We start from the raw sequence: 17,020 nt of genomic DNA on the forward strand, positions 1-17,020 counted from the left end.
TTATTTTGTAGTTAAAATGGGCGCGGTCGCCCCACACCCACACACACCCGCACACACCCACACACACCCACGCAGCAAACACCCACACTGTTGCAGCGGGAGTCATGCATAATTCGGGTGCTGGAGTTTGCAGCTAATTAAAAGCGCGTTGCCGGCTGAAATTAGTCGCGCCATAAAAAGGGTGAGTGGGAAATTTGTGGCAAGGAAACATTTAGGAAAGGGAAAACAACGCAGTCACAGGTGGCAAGTTGTGACTTTTCAATTAGCCAACCTGGAGGAAAAGCGTTGCCTACTTCAGGGGATCCAAAAACAATGGTCCTTTCAACCAGTTTGTTCAGCATTTTAAGAGAAAAAATAAATATAGCTGCCCAGGAGATTTCGACGATAGACAACACAAGTTTAATTCAATCATTTCAGCTGCTGATTATTTACGCAGCGCAAAGTCAACAGAACCCAAACAGAAGACCCAAACAGCTTTTGTTGGTTTTAATTTCATAATTATGGCATTTTTATTTTGCTTTTGTAATTGCTACATTGTAAATACGTATTCGATATCAATAATTACAATTACGCATAGACACACATACAAAACGCACTTAATTTCCACCAATTGTGGGGTGCGGTAAACAACATGCTGAATGAACCTGTGCTGCTGAAGTTCTCAGATCGATGGATCTATCATACATATATATAATATTATAATCATAGATCTATATATATAATTGGCTGCCTTTGCGCGCAGTTCATTAGTGCGAACCAAAGAAGGGAGTAAAAAGGATCTTCTTGCTTTTCTTGGCTCAAATTGAAGGATTTTTCATATATGCCCGGGTGTTGGGTGTATTAATACTATTACTAAACGGGTTAGTTAGATAAGTGTGTATGTATGCGTACGGGTATGTATGTGGTAAACAACAACTAATTAAGTGGGCGTGTGGGCTGCGATGATTATATTAATTATTACAGTTTAAATTACTATATGCACAATTTATTCACTTGTCTGTAACTGTAACTATTCACGTTAAATATTATTTGTTACGTCTACTCGTTTGTGTTCACATTTGCATAATCATATTGAATAATTCATTTGATATTTATAGAGATATATATATATATATGTATATGCGTACGTATAATTAACTACAGCTAGTGCATTACTATATGTACACTTAGTGGATAAACATTCGTGGGTGCTGAATTGATATCTGTCTGGACGCTTAGACTAATTACGAACCCCTTAAGTAACAAACAAAATGCTGCGAAATGCGGCCCATCGATCTATCTAAGTGGGTGTATACTGTATACTATGCACTATATATAATATATTCTAAAGCTAACGCAGCGTTTTGGCTATCATCGTCTGCATACTTGGAGGAACTTATCATACGTTTTGTTTCATTTACAGTGATCTTTGCTATAGCTACCTTAGCCTAAAGTGTAACGAAAGCAGTTCTTAGTCGGAGATTAGCGCGAGCGGAGATAGTTGGAGCTGGAGAAAGGAGTAATATGTCTATCACTAGCATAGGGCCGATGGCTCAGAGTTCAGAGCGCGGAGCTCGGCTTTCTTCATATAGAAACGAAACCTTGTAATACTAATCAAACTAAAAGTAATCCTCACACGAATCTCGCACGCTGTCAGTCTCAGTCTTGGTCACAACTCTCATTTGTGACGAACGCAGCAGGGAACAGGCGAAACTCAGTTGGTTGGAGCAACTCTTCGTTACTTGGAAAATCAATCATTATTTAAATAGCTTGTTTGGTGTACCAGTTGTTCAGTTTCAATATCAGATGTTTTCAATAACACAATTTTAAGCTCAACCCTGGCAGAAATCAGTTCACCACTTCATTCATTTCGCCTGTTCCTCGTTATTGCGCAGCTGTTCAATGTGTATACCCTTTCCTTCGCATAATCTTTCCTGCAGCACATGCCTCTGCCAATACCCTTTCTGAGCAGACTACTCAAAGTTCTCCACACCGCCGTTGTTGAAGCGTTCGCACCAGGCGAGTAGTTCCCGCACCTCCCGAGCGTACAGCTGCTCCTGCGACTGCAGATCACTCTGGGATTGGGACTGCGACTGCGACTGGGATTGGGACTGAGACTGGCCCAAGGATGAACCAGGGAGCAAAGGTCAGACATTGTGGCCCGCTGGCTGGCTGCTGGTGCCGCTGCCCGAGTTGCTGAGCAGGCTCCTCTCGCTGGCCACGCTGCCCGGAGCGTAGATCAACTCGCTGGGTTCCTTGATGCACTCCTGCCCGTTCTTGCGACTGCTGCGCGTGCTCTGGTTGCGCCAGGACTGCAGATGTCCTTCCGCCGGATGCTGTGGCACCAGGGGCATCAGCTGCTGCTGCTGCTGCGCCGGCTGCTGCTCATCCACCTTGACGTACAGTCGCTCCATGTCGTCCAGATCCCCATCCGCCGTGTGGTACAGCGCGTGCTCGTCCTCGTGCGACATCAGCATGGCCATCGGCGAGGGCGAGCCACCGCAGCCCGAGTCCGCCAGCCCATTGTAGCACATGGAGGAGCCGTCGAGGTCCAGGAGATTCTGCTGGTTCTTGCCCTGATCCGTGTTCAGCACCTTGAATCTGGCACTCTCCCTGCCGATGCTGCAGTTCGGTGGCAGCTGCTGCCGCCGCACGCTGGCGAACTGCGAGGATATCGGCGAGGACTGCTTGGCGCCGGGAGCCGCCTCGTAGGTGTGGCAGTTGCTCAGCTTGTTCTCGGTGATGTGGATGTGCCGCTGCTTGTCCTTGGGGTAGTAGTACTGCTCGGAGTAGACGGAGCGCGGCGGGCCCGTGCTCGTGGGGTAAATCTCGCTGGTGGTGGACATCTGCTGGTAGATGTTGCTGGGTGGCAGTTGCTGGTGCTGCTGATGCTGCTGCTGCAGAGCCTGGTGTTGCTGGTGCGCCTGCTGCGCCTGTTGCTGCTGCTGCTGGTGCTGCTGCTGCTGGTAGTGCGGATGCATGGGGCGCTGGAGGCCATAGCCGGGCACTGGTCGCTGTTGATAACGCGGCTGCTGTTGCTGTTGCTGCTGGTGGGGACTGAGGATCGAGGAGGTGGCATATGGGGCCGGGGAGGCGTTGCCATGGCGTCCATACTCGCTGGGTGCCTTGCCGAAACTGGACACCTCGGCATAGTCGGTGGGTATGTTGGAGTACTCGCCCACGTACCTGCAATGGACAGATAAAAACAAACAGAGTTGAAACACAGAATACTCGGTTATTACTTGGCTTGTTTATTACAATATTCCTCTGACCCACTGGCTCCATGGCCCCCTGTGCCCCGTGTGCCCCGTGTGCCTCTGGTGCCCGCCCACTTCGGTTATAAATTTGCGCAATTTATGGCGCGGCGGAAATTTGCATTTTCGGTCATGCTGCTGCGCGCTTTTCCGAGCGGGAAATATGAGAATTTAGTGGGATTTCCCGTACATACACTGCGGATACACACACTCACGGCCGAGATCAGGTGCAAAATAGTGCTGGAGACGGCTATCCTTACATCCATTAAATAAATTACCAGCTTAAAACAAAGGTGCAAATGCCGGACTTTCCCGAAAGGCAGACGCCCCAGTTTTCCATCCCAGTTTCCATCCCAGCACTCGACCGCTTCATTCTCGCATTTTTAGCATTATTTTCACATTTAAATACTGAAAGCGGATTAACCTGGCGGGGCCATCGCGAGCCCAGCCCGAAAAAAGACGGAAAAGGGGAAAAACGATTTTAAAACTCTGTGAAAAGCTTGTAAAAATATACGGCGCATTGATGGAGTTGCCATGGCGCAGGGATAAAGCCAGGACTCCACATAGAAGGCTTTTAATGCCCTTAATGAGTGGCGCCGTGGAATTTGCAAGTGCAAAGTTGGTTCTGTACCCGGAGTAGTAGAGTAGTAATGAGCTTGTCAAATGTCTGATGTCTGGCTCAACGGGGCACGAACATTTTAATAATCTTTAAGCGAATTATTTATCACTAGGCCACTCAAGTTGAATAATCTCTTCAAGAACTGGTTTTACTTTCCTTTGAGTAGAGTATTTTTCGCTGTGGGCGAATTTCTCGACACATGTGACTCTCATTATGGCGTGATTACTTTTATTGTTATGGTTATCATTTCGTTGCAATTATTATTGTTAATATTGTGCGTAGGTGATGGCCATTTTCAATTTGCGTTTTAATGGCTAATTAAGTGTGCAAAATAATTATAATTATCTGGGCTGCGTATTTATTTACAGTAGTCGTTTGAACAACAGCCAGACAGCGCGTTTTCAAATTAAACATTTTTGCTTTGATCGATGTTTTTTATTCCCCTATTCTAGTGTGACTCTTTAGCTTTTGATGGCTGATTGGCATTTAATTGCCATTTTGGACGCCAGCTGCGATGGCAAAAAATTCACATTTTTAAACGAAGCAGGTTTTAATGCCAAAGCAATTGTGTTGCAAGAGCTAATAAAACACGAAATGTGTTTATAATTTAGTAGTTTGGTAGCTGCTATTAAAGTTCCCTTCATCTGGAGTATTTAACGCATAAATATTCACCACTCGAAATAATTTTTGTTTAATTTGCGGCCAGCATGAAATCAGCCGCAAATAAATAACAATTACAATTCGATGCCAGGCAGCAGGAACATTGCGCCAAAAAACACTTTCGAGTCGAAACAATATTTTCACTGCCCCATTTGATTATTTTCCTGCATTTGCCAGGGGCCAGACAAATAAATTAGATCGCCCTCGGCCGAAAGTGCAACTCTGATTTGGATTGGCCATCTACCGCAAAACTAATTGCAAATTCGCGGCCAAATTATGCATAGCATATTTTATCCTTTAGCCAGTTTTTTCTACCTTTTTTTGAGCAAAGTTAAAGTCGCGTTAAAGCCGATGCTCGGAGGCCTCAATAATTACATTGCTCTGTTTTTCAAGTGCGAACTCAACGGGGCTTTGGCGAAAAATCAACATAAATAGCGTGGCCAACATTTCTATTCCTAACTTGATTTTCCCCATGGCCCGGGGGCCAGAAAGAAAGAAAAACTCTACCGAAAAGTGAGTTTTTTCGCCGGGCTCCCCTTTTTTGTGGATGCTCCTTTTTTCTGGTAGTCGCCGCGGCAGAAAAATGCAATTTCACAGTTTGGTGAATTTTTATTGTCGTCGCTTTGAGCTGCCAGGTCGCCGAAACACGCTACCCTGGCAAAGGGTGTTTTGGACTAAACGTGGAGTTGGACCAGTCTGCGCTTATTACTGGATTTATCATTCGAATTACTTTAACCAAAATGGGGGTGCCCATCTCTTAGGTAATTGTAATCAATATTTAATATTAATAATAAGAGCATCCCCAAAACCTTGTGGTTTCAACAAAACATAGCCCTTATCTGCCCCTCTTTATGGTCCAATTGGTTTTTTCGGGTTGAAACTTACCGCTGCTGATTGCGTTCGCTGCCGTGTCCTCCATGAATGTCATCGCCGCCGCTGGCGCCGCTGCCCGCGCCACCGGATCCACCGGAAGAGGCGCCACCGCCGGCCGGAGAGCCGGGGGCACCGCAGACCGGCGCATAGTCGGCGATGTGATCCTTTTGCATCTCCAGCGAGTCGCCGCCGGGCGAGGGACGCCACACCATTCCGCCGGTGGAGGAGTCCAGCCAGTAGCCGTTCCCGTTGCGCGTCGATAGACTCGGCATTTTGAGCACGTCGCTCGTGTGATTGCCTGCAGGTGAGATGGGGCAAGGGGAAAGGAGAAAGTAGAAAGGGTGCCGTCAGTCAGAGCAATTAAATGTGGTGCAACAAATTGTGAGCCGAATAAATTGCTTTCCGGAAATTAAACAAAAACATACAAAAGAGCCGCCTAGACAATCGGATGTTCCCGCAAAGGATTTCGATGCGATTCCACTGGGATTTCAGTAAACCTATAGCTCATTAAAGTTGTTTTAAACTCTCTCGGTGACTGCAAAAAGTCGTTTATTTGTCCGCGAATTAAAATGCTGGAACGTTCAAGTCGCGCCTATAAATTGAACGCATTAAAATAATATTATCCCCAGCCAGTGACGTTGCGACTGCAAAGTTACCCCACTCCGCCGGCTGCCAAATCAAATAAATTATTGTCAATTTTCCGCCTGCATTGCCTGCTCACAAAACACAAAAACTGCAGCACGGGTGCCGCATAAAAAATGCAACCAATTAAACTGTCCCCGGGTTATAACTGAGCATCAAGCGAGTGTTTTATAGCCCGCCACCTCTCGTCCAGTGTCCCTCATATTTTCGCCTTTTTTTCAGCTGGCTGCAGGTGAATATTCTGATCTCCCTCTCTGCAGCTCTGCAGCTTAGTTTATGGTAAATGGCGCCCATGAATATGCAACTTTTTGCGTCGCTCTGTTTCGCAGCATTTGGATTTTTTGGCTTTCACTGTCTGCGCTATTGTTGAGTGTTGAGTTTCGACACAAATGCATGGCATCACTTCCAGCTTTAAGGATTAAAGCATGAATGTGAATGTGTTTTTAGTTGCTTCCACTCATCCTAAATGCCCGATTCCCCAGTCAACAGACCACTACCTTCCTAATTTCAATTAGACCACAAGTAGCGCCTCACCCTCAACCCCCAAACGCTCGCATTCCCATAACCATGGAATATATATGCACAATATATCGCGCTCCTTCCTGTTGGCCGCCTGACCAGCACACACATGCACACACACACCCAAATTGTTGGTTAATAATGCACACAAAACTAAATGCATAATTGCAATGGCAGCCATTAGGGGGCTGAGTCGAGGAATTCCCGACTGGCGGCGAACTAGGGGAAGTCGCCGTCACGTGCAAAATGTTAATTTCTATTATGTGTGGCATGTGAGTGTGCCAATGTGGCGATGTGCCTGCTGCTCGCTGCTCCTCTGCTCGGCCTGCTGAAATATTTATTCGCACCTATTTCGGTTTTTTTGCCCCACCGCTCTAGTTGTTGTTGTTGTGTCCAACAATGGGAAATTAGCGTTATTTATATATGCAAATGTGTGTGTGGCGTGTCTGGCAAGGAAGGAAGCGAAAACTAGCAGCTCGCAACGGATGCAGAGCCCGAGGGTCCGGAAGATCACAGGCGCCCTGCAACTGTGGCGTATGCATATGTATTTTGAAATAGTGTGCTCCTACACATCACGAAAATGTGTATTTTTTGTATTATCCAAATAATGATAGTCTAAACTAATAGTCGAACTAAACTAAACCAACTTGATAAAGCAATTTATGCAACAAGCCCTTGGTGGGCTTCACTTCAATGCCCCCCGTTGGGCGCCACAAATGTGTGTTTTTTTTCCAATGTACTCACCACGCATGGTATTCAGGGCCGACTGCTTCATCATCATGTGCTTGCGCTTCACAAAGACCATTGCGCCAAAGGACAGCATAAGGACGGCCAGGATGGCGCCCAGGAGTATTATGAACCAGGGCTGCGTCAGCACATCGTTAACGTGGTCCTGATTGATGGGATAGCTGGAAGCGGCAAACCAAAATTATAAATAGAAATTATCCACTCACTGCTGAAACCAAAACCAAAACCGAAAATAGACAAGTCTTAAAGGACTCGTACTTACCGCTGATTGATGAACGGATCGAGTCGCTTTGTGATGGGATCCAAACGCAAAGTAGCTGGCACACAATAGGGACCGATTCCTGCGTTATTTCCGGCCGCCACGCCCACGGTGTACATGACGCCTTCGGTGAGATTGGCCAAAACCAGAGTGGGCGAAGCCGCATCGATGGTGACATTTGTCAGAATTCGTGAGAAATTGTGGGCAGTGTCAATTCCACGGACTATTACATGATAGTTCAAGAGAATGCCTGAAAAATGTGATGGAAAAAGTAGAATAAATATGCTTATGGTAATGACTTATTTGCTATGAAACTCACCATGCCGATCCTTGAGTTCCGGTGCCTTCCATTTCAGGAAGACCGCTGAGGAATTGAGCAGCAGAGCCTCCATTCCATATGGAGCCTCAGAGGGAACTGGAAATGAAACAAATTTCGGGTGGGTTAGATTTGAATTTTAGCTTGGGCCGAGATTGAGGAGCAAGGTTAAATGGCTTTTTGATTGTGGTGCGTGATGTCACCCAGCTGACGGCCGCTCTAATGAGATTTGGTGGCCGTAATTAATTAGCATTTAGTGTGTGGGTTGCCAGGGGAACATGCTGTTGCAACTAGTTCCGGGTGTTGGCTTCAAGGGTTTCCCGACCATTGCACTGCTCAGACACATCCTGCCTGCACATCGAGTGCGTACAGCAGAGGAAACGGTTGAAAAGCAGGAAAAGAATGCTTTCCGTTCCCCCATCTCACTTCACAAGCACACACGGCTCATCTTCATTTGTTTATTTGTTTCCTGCTGTCGCTTTTTACAAGTGGGTACACTGGGCAAAATGAATTCAAAGTTTCTGGCGCCCAACGTGGGATAGAGAGATGTATGTTTCACCAAGTGCAATATCTACCCGCGCATTTCTCCAACCCTTTCGCAGGCTTTGTATCTTTTTGTGTGTGCGGCTGAGTGAAGCAATTTCTTTAAATAAACACACGTGCAAAATTCTCAACGAGACAAATGTGGGAGCTCGGGAAAACAAAGCGGAGAAAGAGTGAAATCTCTAAATAGGCAACGTCTAGCGGAGTGTGAAGTGGAGTGCAGTCGTTCTTCTGTCTTTTTTTTGGCTTTGTTGTTACCCAGCTCGCTGGATTTGCCCCTTTCCCTTGGGGACATTGCGACATGCTAAAGTGCTTGTCGTGCTTTTGTCTATGCGGGCGTTTTTGCTTTACCCCTTTGCTTTCTTCCTGGTGCTTTCTGCCTTTCGCCTTTTCTTCCGCTGATGAGGCACCGCGATGCTTAACACGTATCTGCCATTGTGTGGCATAAATGACCCCCGGGCACACGAGATTCGACAATTGTCTCAGACTCTGGCAAGCAATTGAAAAACTCCAAATTGGCACTGTGATCACTTCGAAATGCTGCTGCAACCGTGGACAGCTTATCTAAATGAGGCAGTCCACGGGCTTTACTCGATTGTGTGCTGTGCGAAATTGTGACTCATCTGGTTTTGGGGGTTAAGTCGATGGTTCAATGGTGCACATGTGACTCAGATTTGGTTGCATGTGACTGATGGATATCGCGGACACACCTTTTCTCGCATATTCGGTGTCTAACATAACAAGCGAAAGCTCATTGGGCAGTATAAAGTGTATTTGTCATAAAAGCATGCTTAAAGCATAGCACATTTGCTTGCTGCACAAGAAATGTGGTTGCATGAAGACGTATTTTTGTTTTCTTTCTCATCAATTAGTTTGAAATAGTTTAAGCTCAAATTAAATAGTTTAAAAATATTGAATAGTAGTTTTCGCAAGAGCATTCCCTAGTCATTTTAGCGCACTTTAAACTCACACTCCAACCTGCGTTCGCTCTACCGTTTACCAGGTGGAGCACACCTTTATTTGCCAACTTCCGACGTGGGTAAAAATGTTTCCTGTCGCGGCAAGAGGGAAATGTTACCAGGACTCCCAGTAGAGAAGCTCGCCTAAGCAAACGCACATCAAATTTGCATTGCCAGCACTGCACATTTTTGTGGCCCACTGTGGGAGACCGAGGATACTGGGTACCTAGTACTGCGTACTGAGTACTGAGTGCCTTATACAGCATATAGCAATAATTGTTGTTTATCTTTACACAATTGCGTTGGCAATTTCTTTGAGTCGAGCCGTTGTTGTTGTCGGCAGGAGTCGGCAGGAGTCAGGCGAGATGCTCAAGTGAAAATGTGATGCATGCGAAATGAGTTTTGATTTGATGACAGCAGGGAGCAGAAAGGGTTGAGGGTTGAGCAGTTGCATCTGAGGACTTTCAGAGAGATTTGGCTTTGCTGCGCGACGTTGGTGCATTTTATATTGCTGCGGTTTGTTGACTTATTTGCGGCACTGTGAGTGCACTCGCAGTGTCTCTCGTTTCCACTTTATTTGACTGGCTTTTGTGTTTTAATTATTTTCTTTTCAATTTGTCCCCTCTTTGAAGGAGCCTTGGCTCACTAAGAACTGTTCACTTTTCGCTGCACTTTCGGTGCTGCGGTGCTGCCGGAAGTTTTTATATCACAGCAGCTTTACGGGTGATGGAATGAAGTGATAAACCTGTCTGGAAAGTTTGCTTTTTTCCGTTGAGCTTGCACTTGCTTGGCCAGCAAGTTTTCTGCGCTTGAAGCAATCTTATCTGACATATTCCCTGGCTCTCAATGATATTTTTGGATAGCCTAATTCCCTGGATCAGCTGCAGACAATCCTTTAACCAACCCCAAAACGCACTGCCTTGGCCATAACACATGTAAATCGCCAGCATCAAGTATTCTGCACACAAACCGCATTTGATTTGAGACTCTTTTTGATTCCCCAACCGGAAATGTTCTGCACCCCGCCCTCGAGCAATTGTTTTCCACGTGGATTTGACATCCCTACCTTGCTTGGGCGCTTCTATGTAACATTGTTTGGCATTTACGTACGCATGATTTGCCCTTGTCGGTGCTCGGTGATTGACATACTTTCATTATTCGCCCTATAACATGGCCCCCGATAAAAAAGTAACCAATAAACCCACCGAGCTGCCTACGCCCTTTTTTTTCCGGCTGTGCGAACCCGGAAAAATAATTTGCGATTACGCGACCCGCATTGAGCGCAGCTGATGTCCGCCAAGGACAAAGGATATCCCCTTCTACAGAGCCGTTTTCCTTTTACCGCTCATATCCTTTTATTGAATTTGGGTAATTGTTGCAGTGCAAAAAGTGCCCTGTAACCCGCCTTCTGCATTTGTCACATGCGGCCCAGAGTTTTGGGGTTGGAGTTGCCTTGGCTCACAGCTACGGGGGTTGATTTCTTGTGAAGGTATTTATACGGATTGTTGGATTGCGCTGGATTTGATGCACATGCTTCATTAGATCGGGCGGGGAAAGTCCCAAAAAAGTACAATGCAGACAGGCGATTGCAAATCCTGACTGACAGTGGGAATACGCAGTCCAGAATATCGATAAAATCACTATGATTTACCAAGCGCATAATTCCAAAAAATAATTAATTTCAGCAGAAAAAACAAGTCACCAGCTACTGATTACTCAAGAAGTCGATTGTCTTCGATTATTTCGATAAGTATTGATTGCTAAGCAGAGTTATTTCGATAAGTATTGATTACGCTTGCCAAGCAGGGTTCTCTTCGGCCTTCATCCACCCAAAAGCAGCGTACGCATTCCAAATATCCCCCAATCAAAGGAGCTAATAGTATTTGAAGGAACCCTCTTTGAAGCCCTTAAAAGTTGCTTAACTCACCATCTTCCAGGGTGCGAGCGATGCGCGAATTCGACGGCTTGCCCTCGACGGATTTGTAGAATGGCACGATGAAAAATTCATACAGCGTGTACTGGACGAGCCCGGTGATGGTGCAGGATGAGGCGCCGCCGCCATTGAGAATCGTTAGCATGCGATACTTGGTGCTCAGTGGGGTGGGAGCTGCTCCTCCGCCTCCTCCACTCTGGTTGGTCTCCCCATCACGTTTGCCGGCAGCGGCAATATTTGGCTTTGTCGAAATCAATGCCGATGCCGATGCTGATGCCGAGGCGGATGCGGATGTGGATGTGGATGCGGAGCCCAGCAGCGGATTGGCATTGCTCGTAACGGGCGCCGGATTGTTGACTATTGGATTTGGCAACTGTCTCGCATAGACATAGAAACCCTCGACGTATTTGCCATTGATGATCTGCATGAGAAAGGAGGCACAGCGCATGAGGTGACGATGAGCAATGGGCTGGGAATGGGAATGGGGATGTGGAGGCGCAATGGAGCCGCCTGTGATGTCGATTACATACCTGCCAGGTGAGCTTCATGCTGGTGGAGTCCACCACGCTGGCGTTGCTCAGCTCCACAACATCGCCGGACAGCAGACTGGCACGAGCCTCGCTCAGGTCCAGACCACTATTGAAGTAGCGCTGCGAAGGGAAGAGGGAATGCGAGTGGGAATAAAGTATTAATGATGCAAACATAAGGGTAAACGCATGATTTTCAAAACTCACCGTTCCCACCGTAATGGGTTCCGACATCGGACTGGGCAGTGATAGCCCGTGGGAGTTCTCGGCACGAATTAGAAAGAAGTAATTCACACCAGGCAGCAGGCCCGTTTGGGTAAACGTGGTGTTTTGCACCCTGGTGCCCACAGCCACCCAGCCGTCCGTTTCGTTTTTGCCAAACATCTCGATTACATAGCCCACCAGACTGGAGCCGCCCACCTTGTTGCTCCTCGTCCAGCTGAGAGTCACCGCATTCTCGCCCTTCTCCACCATCTGCGGTTTTCCTGGCGGCCCTGGGTACGTGGAAAGTTCTGGGGCTCTGAAGAACTTGATATTCGGATTTGTCGGTGTGTCCAAACGAAGGTAGCCACTCCAAGAGGATTTGCCATTGCGATTGCTGGCCACGCAGGTGTACAGGCCTTCATCCTCGTGGCGCTGCAGATCCGAAATGGTCAGGGCTCCCGCGTCCGAGAGATTTCGCCGCTCATGCTCCTGCACATCGATGGGTATGCCATCCAGGAACCAGGAGACCTGCGGCACCGGAGTGCCCAGAGTTCGGCAGGGAAGGACCACAATCGACTTGACGGGCAACGTTTGATTCACGGGTCCCTGTTCGATAATCGGCGGTGGCAGCTCGAACTGCGTGTCCACACTGACCACAGTGCGACTGCTGACGCTGCCCACGGCGTTCAGGGCGTTGCAAGTGACCACCTTGCCGGAGTCCTCGCGGGCAAATCGAGCTATCGAGAGCACGGAGCGGCCCTCCGGCGTCAGGGTCACTTCCATGCGACCATCCCGGTAGCCGGGCAGCAGCAGGGAGCTGTTGCCCTCCACCGACCAGTAGAGCGTTGGCCGGGGATGACCATTCGCCTGGCACTCGAAGAGCACTTCATCACCGATCTCCACCAGCTGATTCTTGGGGCGTATCACAAACTTGGGGGGAGCTGCAATGAGGAAGCGAAGAATAATGTTAGTACACCTAAAACAACTTACGGAAATGGAACAATGAAGGGCATCCAACGTTTAGCAAAATGAAACTGGTTGCAGCCTTTTTTTTTAAGTGCACTCGGGGAACACTGGCCGCCGCAGTCGGGCAATTAACTTACCGTGAACGGTGAGGATGCCCGTGGCCGTGATGCCGCCCACCGCATTGTCCGCCTCGCAAGTGTACTCGCCCATGTCCTCCAGAGTGACGTCGTCCAGCTTCAGACTGCGGTCCTCAAGTACGTGCACACGACCTGTCGAAAGAATGGCCAAATCGGGCAAATGAATATCATGTGTGCGGATGTGTGAGGATGTGTGGACTGGATTGGGTTCCAGCCCAGAACCATTCGAAAGAAAAACAAACTTTCTGGCTGCCTGTCTCCGTCTCTGTCTCGGCTTCTACTTCGTTAGTAGTTCAAGTGGCGGAAAAATGGCCAAGCCGTATCCTCCACAGCCAAATAACCGCAGCAAAGTAAGCCAGGCCAAGACAAGATACGACATAGACTATAACTGCCGCCGCCCCCAGGAGAAGAGCACCTTTTGTGGTTTTTCGCCGCACAATAAACAGAAGGAGAAGACAAAGCTTTTGGGGGCGAAGCTGACTCTGCTTTCTTTTTGGTTGGCTGACTGCGAAATAGGTTTTAAATGTGGCTGCTCCTGCTCACCAGCTCGCCAGCTCACCAGCTCACCTTTTCGCTTTCCTATTCCTAGCCACTGTGCCAATTGTTTGCTTAACAAAAGTTTAGGACAACAAGCGAGACAGCCAGGAGAGCTGCCACTGCCACTGCCACTTGCCCTGCCCCTGCCCCACGACAGACTGTGGCATCTTTGCTGCTACTATTTTCTTTGAGGTCTTTAAAGAAGCGTAAACTAGCTGGAGAAAATTGCCGACCAGGCGGGGGATGGGCGGTCATCTCCCCCAGCGAGGGGTTAGTGGCACTGCCCTTCGGGTTGGCGAGCGACTCCGTCTGAAGGACAACATTGCAACAGTCGAGTGTTGTGCAAGCAAAATTGTTGATTGCTGCCAACAGAGATTGGCAATTAACGGAATTAAAAGTTACAGTTGTGTTTGCCCAGCTAGGGCGCACAGGGGGCGTGGCTAGTGGTGCGAGGGTGGCTACCCTGGGCCGAAACCGCACCACCCAAACCGTGAACCCAAACTAACAACAAACCGGCAAACGCAGTTGGATGGGGAGCCATATTGTTGCAGAGGTGTTTTGCACACTGCGAGAAAAGCAAAAACTACTTTGTATGTAAACTCAGAACATTCATTGGAACAATATAATTTTAACTACGAAATATTTCCCAGTGCACTCCGTAAACGCAGCCAATTGGCAGCACGAAGAGCCACTGGCCAAAGCAACCGCATAAACTAACTTTTTGTTTTGTTTTCTATTTTTGCGTCCACAGTGTGCTGTGTGTGTGTAACGAACCCTCGACTCTACTTGAGCCATGGGTAAACAAAAAGCTTTAATTTCATTTCAAATTGCGGCCTGTGCATGTGTGAATAACTGCCCCAGTAAGAACGAAACGAGAGACAGAGCCAACATGGCTGCCCGGCCATTTCCGGTTAATTGAAGCTGAATGAAGCCAAGGAAACTTACGCAGTGGCATATTGCCGCCGGAGGCAGTGCGTCGCCACAGGACATCGGGCAGGGGATCGCCTCCGATGCGGCACTGGAACACCACCGAGCTGCCCACCACCGCCGTCTGGTTCTGGGGTCCACGGATGAGGAATGGACGCACTGTAACAGAAAAGAAAGTAAATATGAAAGGGATATTAATAAAAAACTGGGACATCCGGCAAGATATGTTAGTCATATAACCTTGCACATTCAGACTACTCACCATGCACTTTCAGAAAGGCGGTGGCCGACTCCCGGGTGCCGACCACATTCTTGACCACACACTGGTAGCGGCCGTCGTCGGACTGGCGGGCTTCTTGGATGGCCAGATTGCCGCCGTCGACGATGCGAATCCGCTTGTTGCCGACGAGATTCAGGGTCTGGCCGTTCTTGCGCCACGAGATTTGCGGCTCCGGAGATCCTCGGGGAGCGCCGCATTCCATCAGGGCCACTTCGCCCTGGGCCACGCGGGTATTTGCCGGCTCCAAACGGAATTCGTCGCGGAGAACTGGTGGGGAGAGATGGGGAAAATGGGGAAAATGGCAGTGAGATTGACAAGTGGCACGGGAAAGCGCCCGGAGTAAGAGCTTTGATTGATTCAATATTAATAACTGTCAGGTGTACGCGCGGCACCGTCCACTTTGCCGGGCTACAGCTATGCTCCTCCATATTTTATAAGCCCGACCCACCGAACCCACCTGTCCACCTGACCCTCCGGCTCCTCCTCCATCTCCCGATCCCGCTGCTGCTGCTCCAACTACCTCAATATGCCAATAAAAGCTTGGTAATGATAGCCGGACTCCAGGTTTACGGCTTTGAGCGGACGGACGCGACGCTCCTTCGCAAACAGCCAACGGAAATATTAATAAGCTATGGCATTTGCAATGCTTATTTTTATTTATTCGCCGGCCAGCCACTTGCATCTTCTGTGCTCGCATTTTTATCGAGCGCAAATGCAAACTGGTTGGCGTACACAAAATGTAAAATGCGAAATGCGAAATGCAAAATGCAAAATGTAAAATGCACTTCAATAAACGCATAATGCGCTCCACTGAGCGCCAAAGGCACTGCAATAAACACACAGCGGCGATGGCTTTACGTTGGCAACTCGGTTATCGGGGAGTTGGTCAAGTTTATATGGCTTTAAGCCCAGATGAAATCGGAATCCTTTATGGTTTGCCGGATTAATTAATCTTTGCTGCTCCAACAACCCGCAATCCCCACAGCTCTCATAAGCTGGCTATCGATTACGTGGCAAGAAGACTTCTCTTTATATAAATTCACTTTGTTTAACTTTATTAGTAAGGAAGGGAGTGGAATAGAACGAAAAGGGGAGGACTTCTATGCAGCTGCCCGATTTGGGGTATTTTTCGAGAAATACAACCCTCCAATTAGCTGCAAATGTTGGCTTGCTCCGAGGCCCAATCAATCAAAGTCGCATTTGTGTCGCTTTCGATATGGCTAACTATATACTAACTGAACCCTGAACAAGTCGGCATTGCACTGTACAAAATAGCTGCGTAAAAGTTATGCTAGCCACCCAAGTCAGTTTAATTGAATTTGTTAAGCCACGATTAATTTCAATGAAAAACGCAAAACTGATGTATTATCATGTAGATTGTACTCCTGTTAAAACACCCAACCAATTAGCGCAGTACTTACATGCCACTTGCAACGTTGCATTCCTGGATCGCGCCACTCCAAACTCGTTCTTCGCCTCGCACCAGTAAGTGCCCGCATCGCTCTCTCTGCGCGAGTGGATGACCTGCGGGGAATGGGGGGGAATCGAGGGTAAAGAAGATTATTAAGCACACGAGTTAAGAGATTTAAGTAGTTTTTTGGGGGCAGCTTAGGCCGGGTCACGTGTCGGATCAAAAGTCTCAAAATCGCTCATCCGAAATCAAATAAAAGGGAAACGTGCCATGTGCCTCCTGCACTGCCCATACTGTATGTAGGCAGTTGTCCAGTCTGCGTATACGCAATTTAATTTAATTAAAAAATACATTCGGGCCAGCCAGCCAGCCCAAGGGGTAGCATCCTTCGCTGCTGGGCCTTAATCACTCGGCCACTTCAATTTTAATTGGCAACAAACCGAATCTCGTTGGGGATCGGGGTGACTTACCCCCAAATAACAAAAAAAAACACAAATTGTTATGGACAATAATAAAAGTGAATTGCTGAACTTGAGCTTCGCCTCGAGGCTCAACTTGAGAATTTGTGTGGAATTATTCAAGTTGTTTGTTTTTTATATTTAAATTTAACACAAATTTAGCACAAATTCAAGACCCACTGAGGCATTATTAATCTGCAGAAAAACAATAACAAAAGCGCAGAGTGAATTTGTTGCATTTAATGAAAATAGCGGCGAAAGAAGAAAAAA

At 47.7% G+C, this 17,020-nt stretch overlaps 1 protein-coding gene across 3 annotated transcripts in view; it reads right to left on the reverse strand.

Annotated features, from left to right (window-relative positions):
• Positions 1 to 1,991: 1,991 nt before the first annotated feature.
• Positions 1,992 to 17,020, reverse strand: part of LOC122626188 (roundabout homolog 2) — a 41,391-nt gene continuing 26,362 nt past the window's right edge. The window contains exons 3-14 of one of the 3 annotated variants that reach the window (XM_043806351.1): positions 16,303 to 16,405; positions 14,864 to 15,148; positions 14,620 to 14,760; positions 13,138 to 13,269; positions 12,038 to 12,975; positions 11,834 to 11,953; positions 11,298 to 11,724; positions 7,872 to 7,967; positions 7,556 to 7,802; positions 7,291 to 7,454; positions 5,398 to 5,683; positions 1,992 to 3,165 (exon numbers count right to left, since the gene is read on the reverse strand). In XM_043806351.1, coding sequence (XP_043662286.1) covers positions 2,127 to 3,165; positions 5,398 to 5,683; positions 7,291 to 7,454; positions 7,556 to 7,802; positions 7,872 to 7,967; positions 11,298 to 11,724; positions 11,834 to 11,953; positions 12,038 to 12,975; positions 13,138 to 13,269; positions 14,620 to 14,760; positions 14,864 to 15,148; positions 16,303 to 16,405 — 3,978 coding nt within the window. In that variant the 3' untranslated portion in view covers positions 1,992 to 2,126. Of the gene's footprint in view, positions 3,166 to 5,397; positions 5,684 to 7,290; positions 7,455 to 7,555; positions 7,803 to 7,871; positions 7,968 to 11,297; positions 11,725 to 11,833; positions 12,976 to 13,137; positions 13,270 to 14,619; positions 14,761 to 14,863; positions 15,149 to 16,302; positions 16,406 to 17,020 lie in introns of those variants that run through there. The other 2 variants (XM_043806350.1, XM_043806352.1) reach the window with 2 other exon arrangements.

The sequence above is a fragment of the Drosophila teissieri genome, chromosome 2L (assembly GCF_016746235.2).
Source record: "Drosophila teissieri strain GT53w chromosome 2L, Prin_Dtei_1.1, whole genome shotgun sequence".
NCBI classification, from domain to species: domain Eukaryota; kingdom Metazoa; phylum Arthropoda; class Insecta; order Diptera; family Drosophilidae; genus Drosophila; species Drosophila teissieri.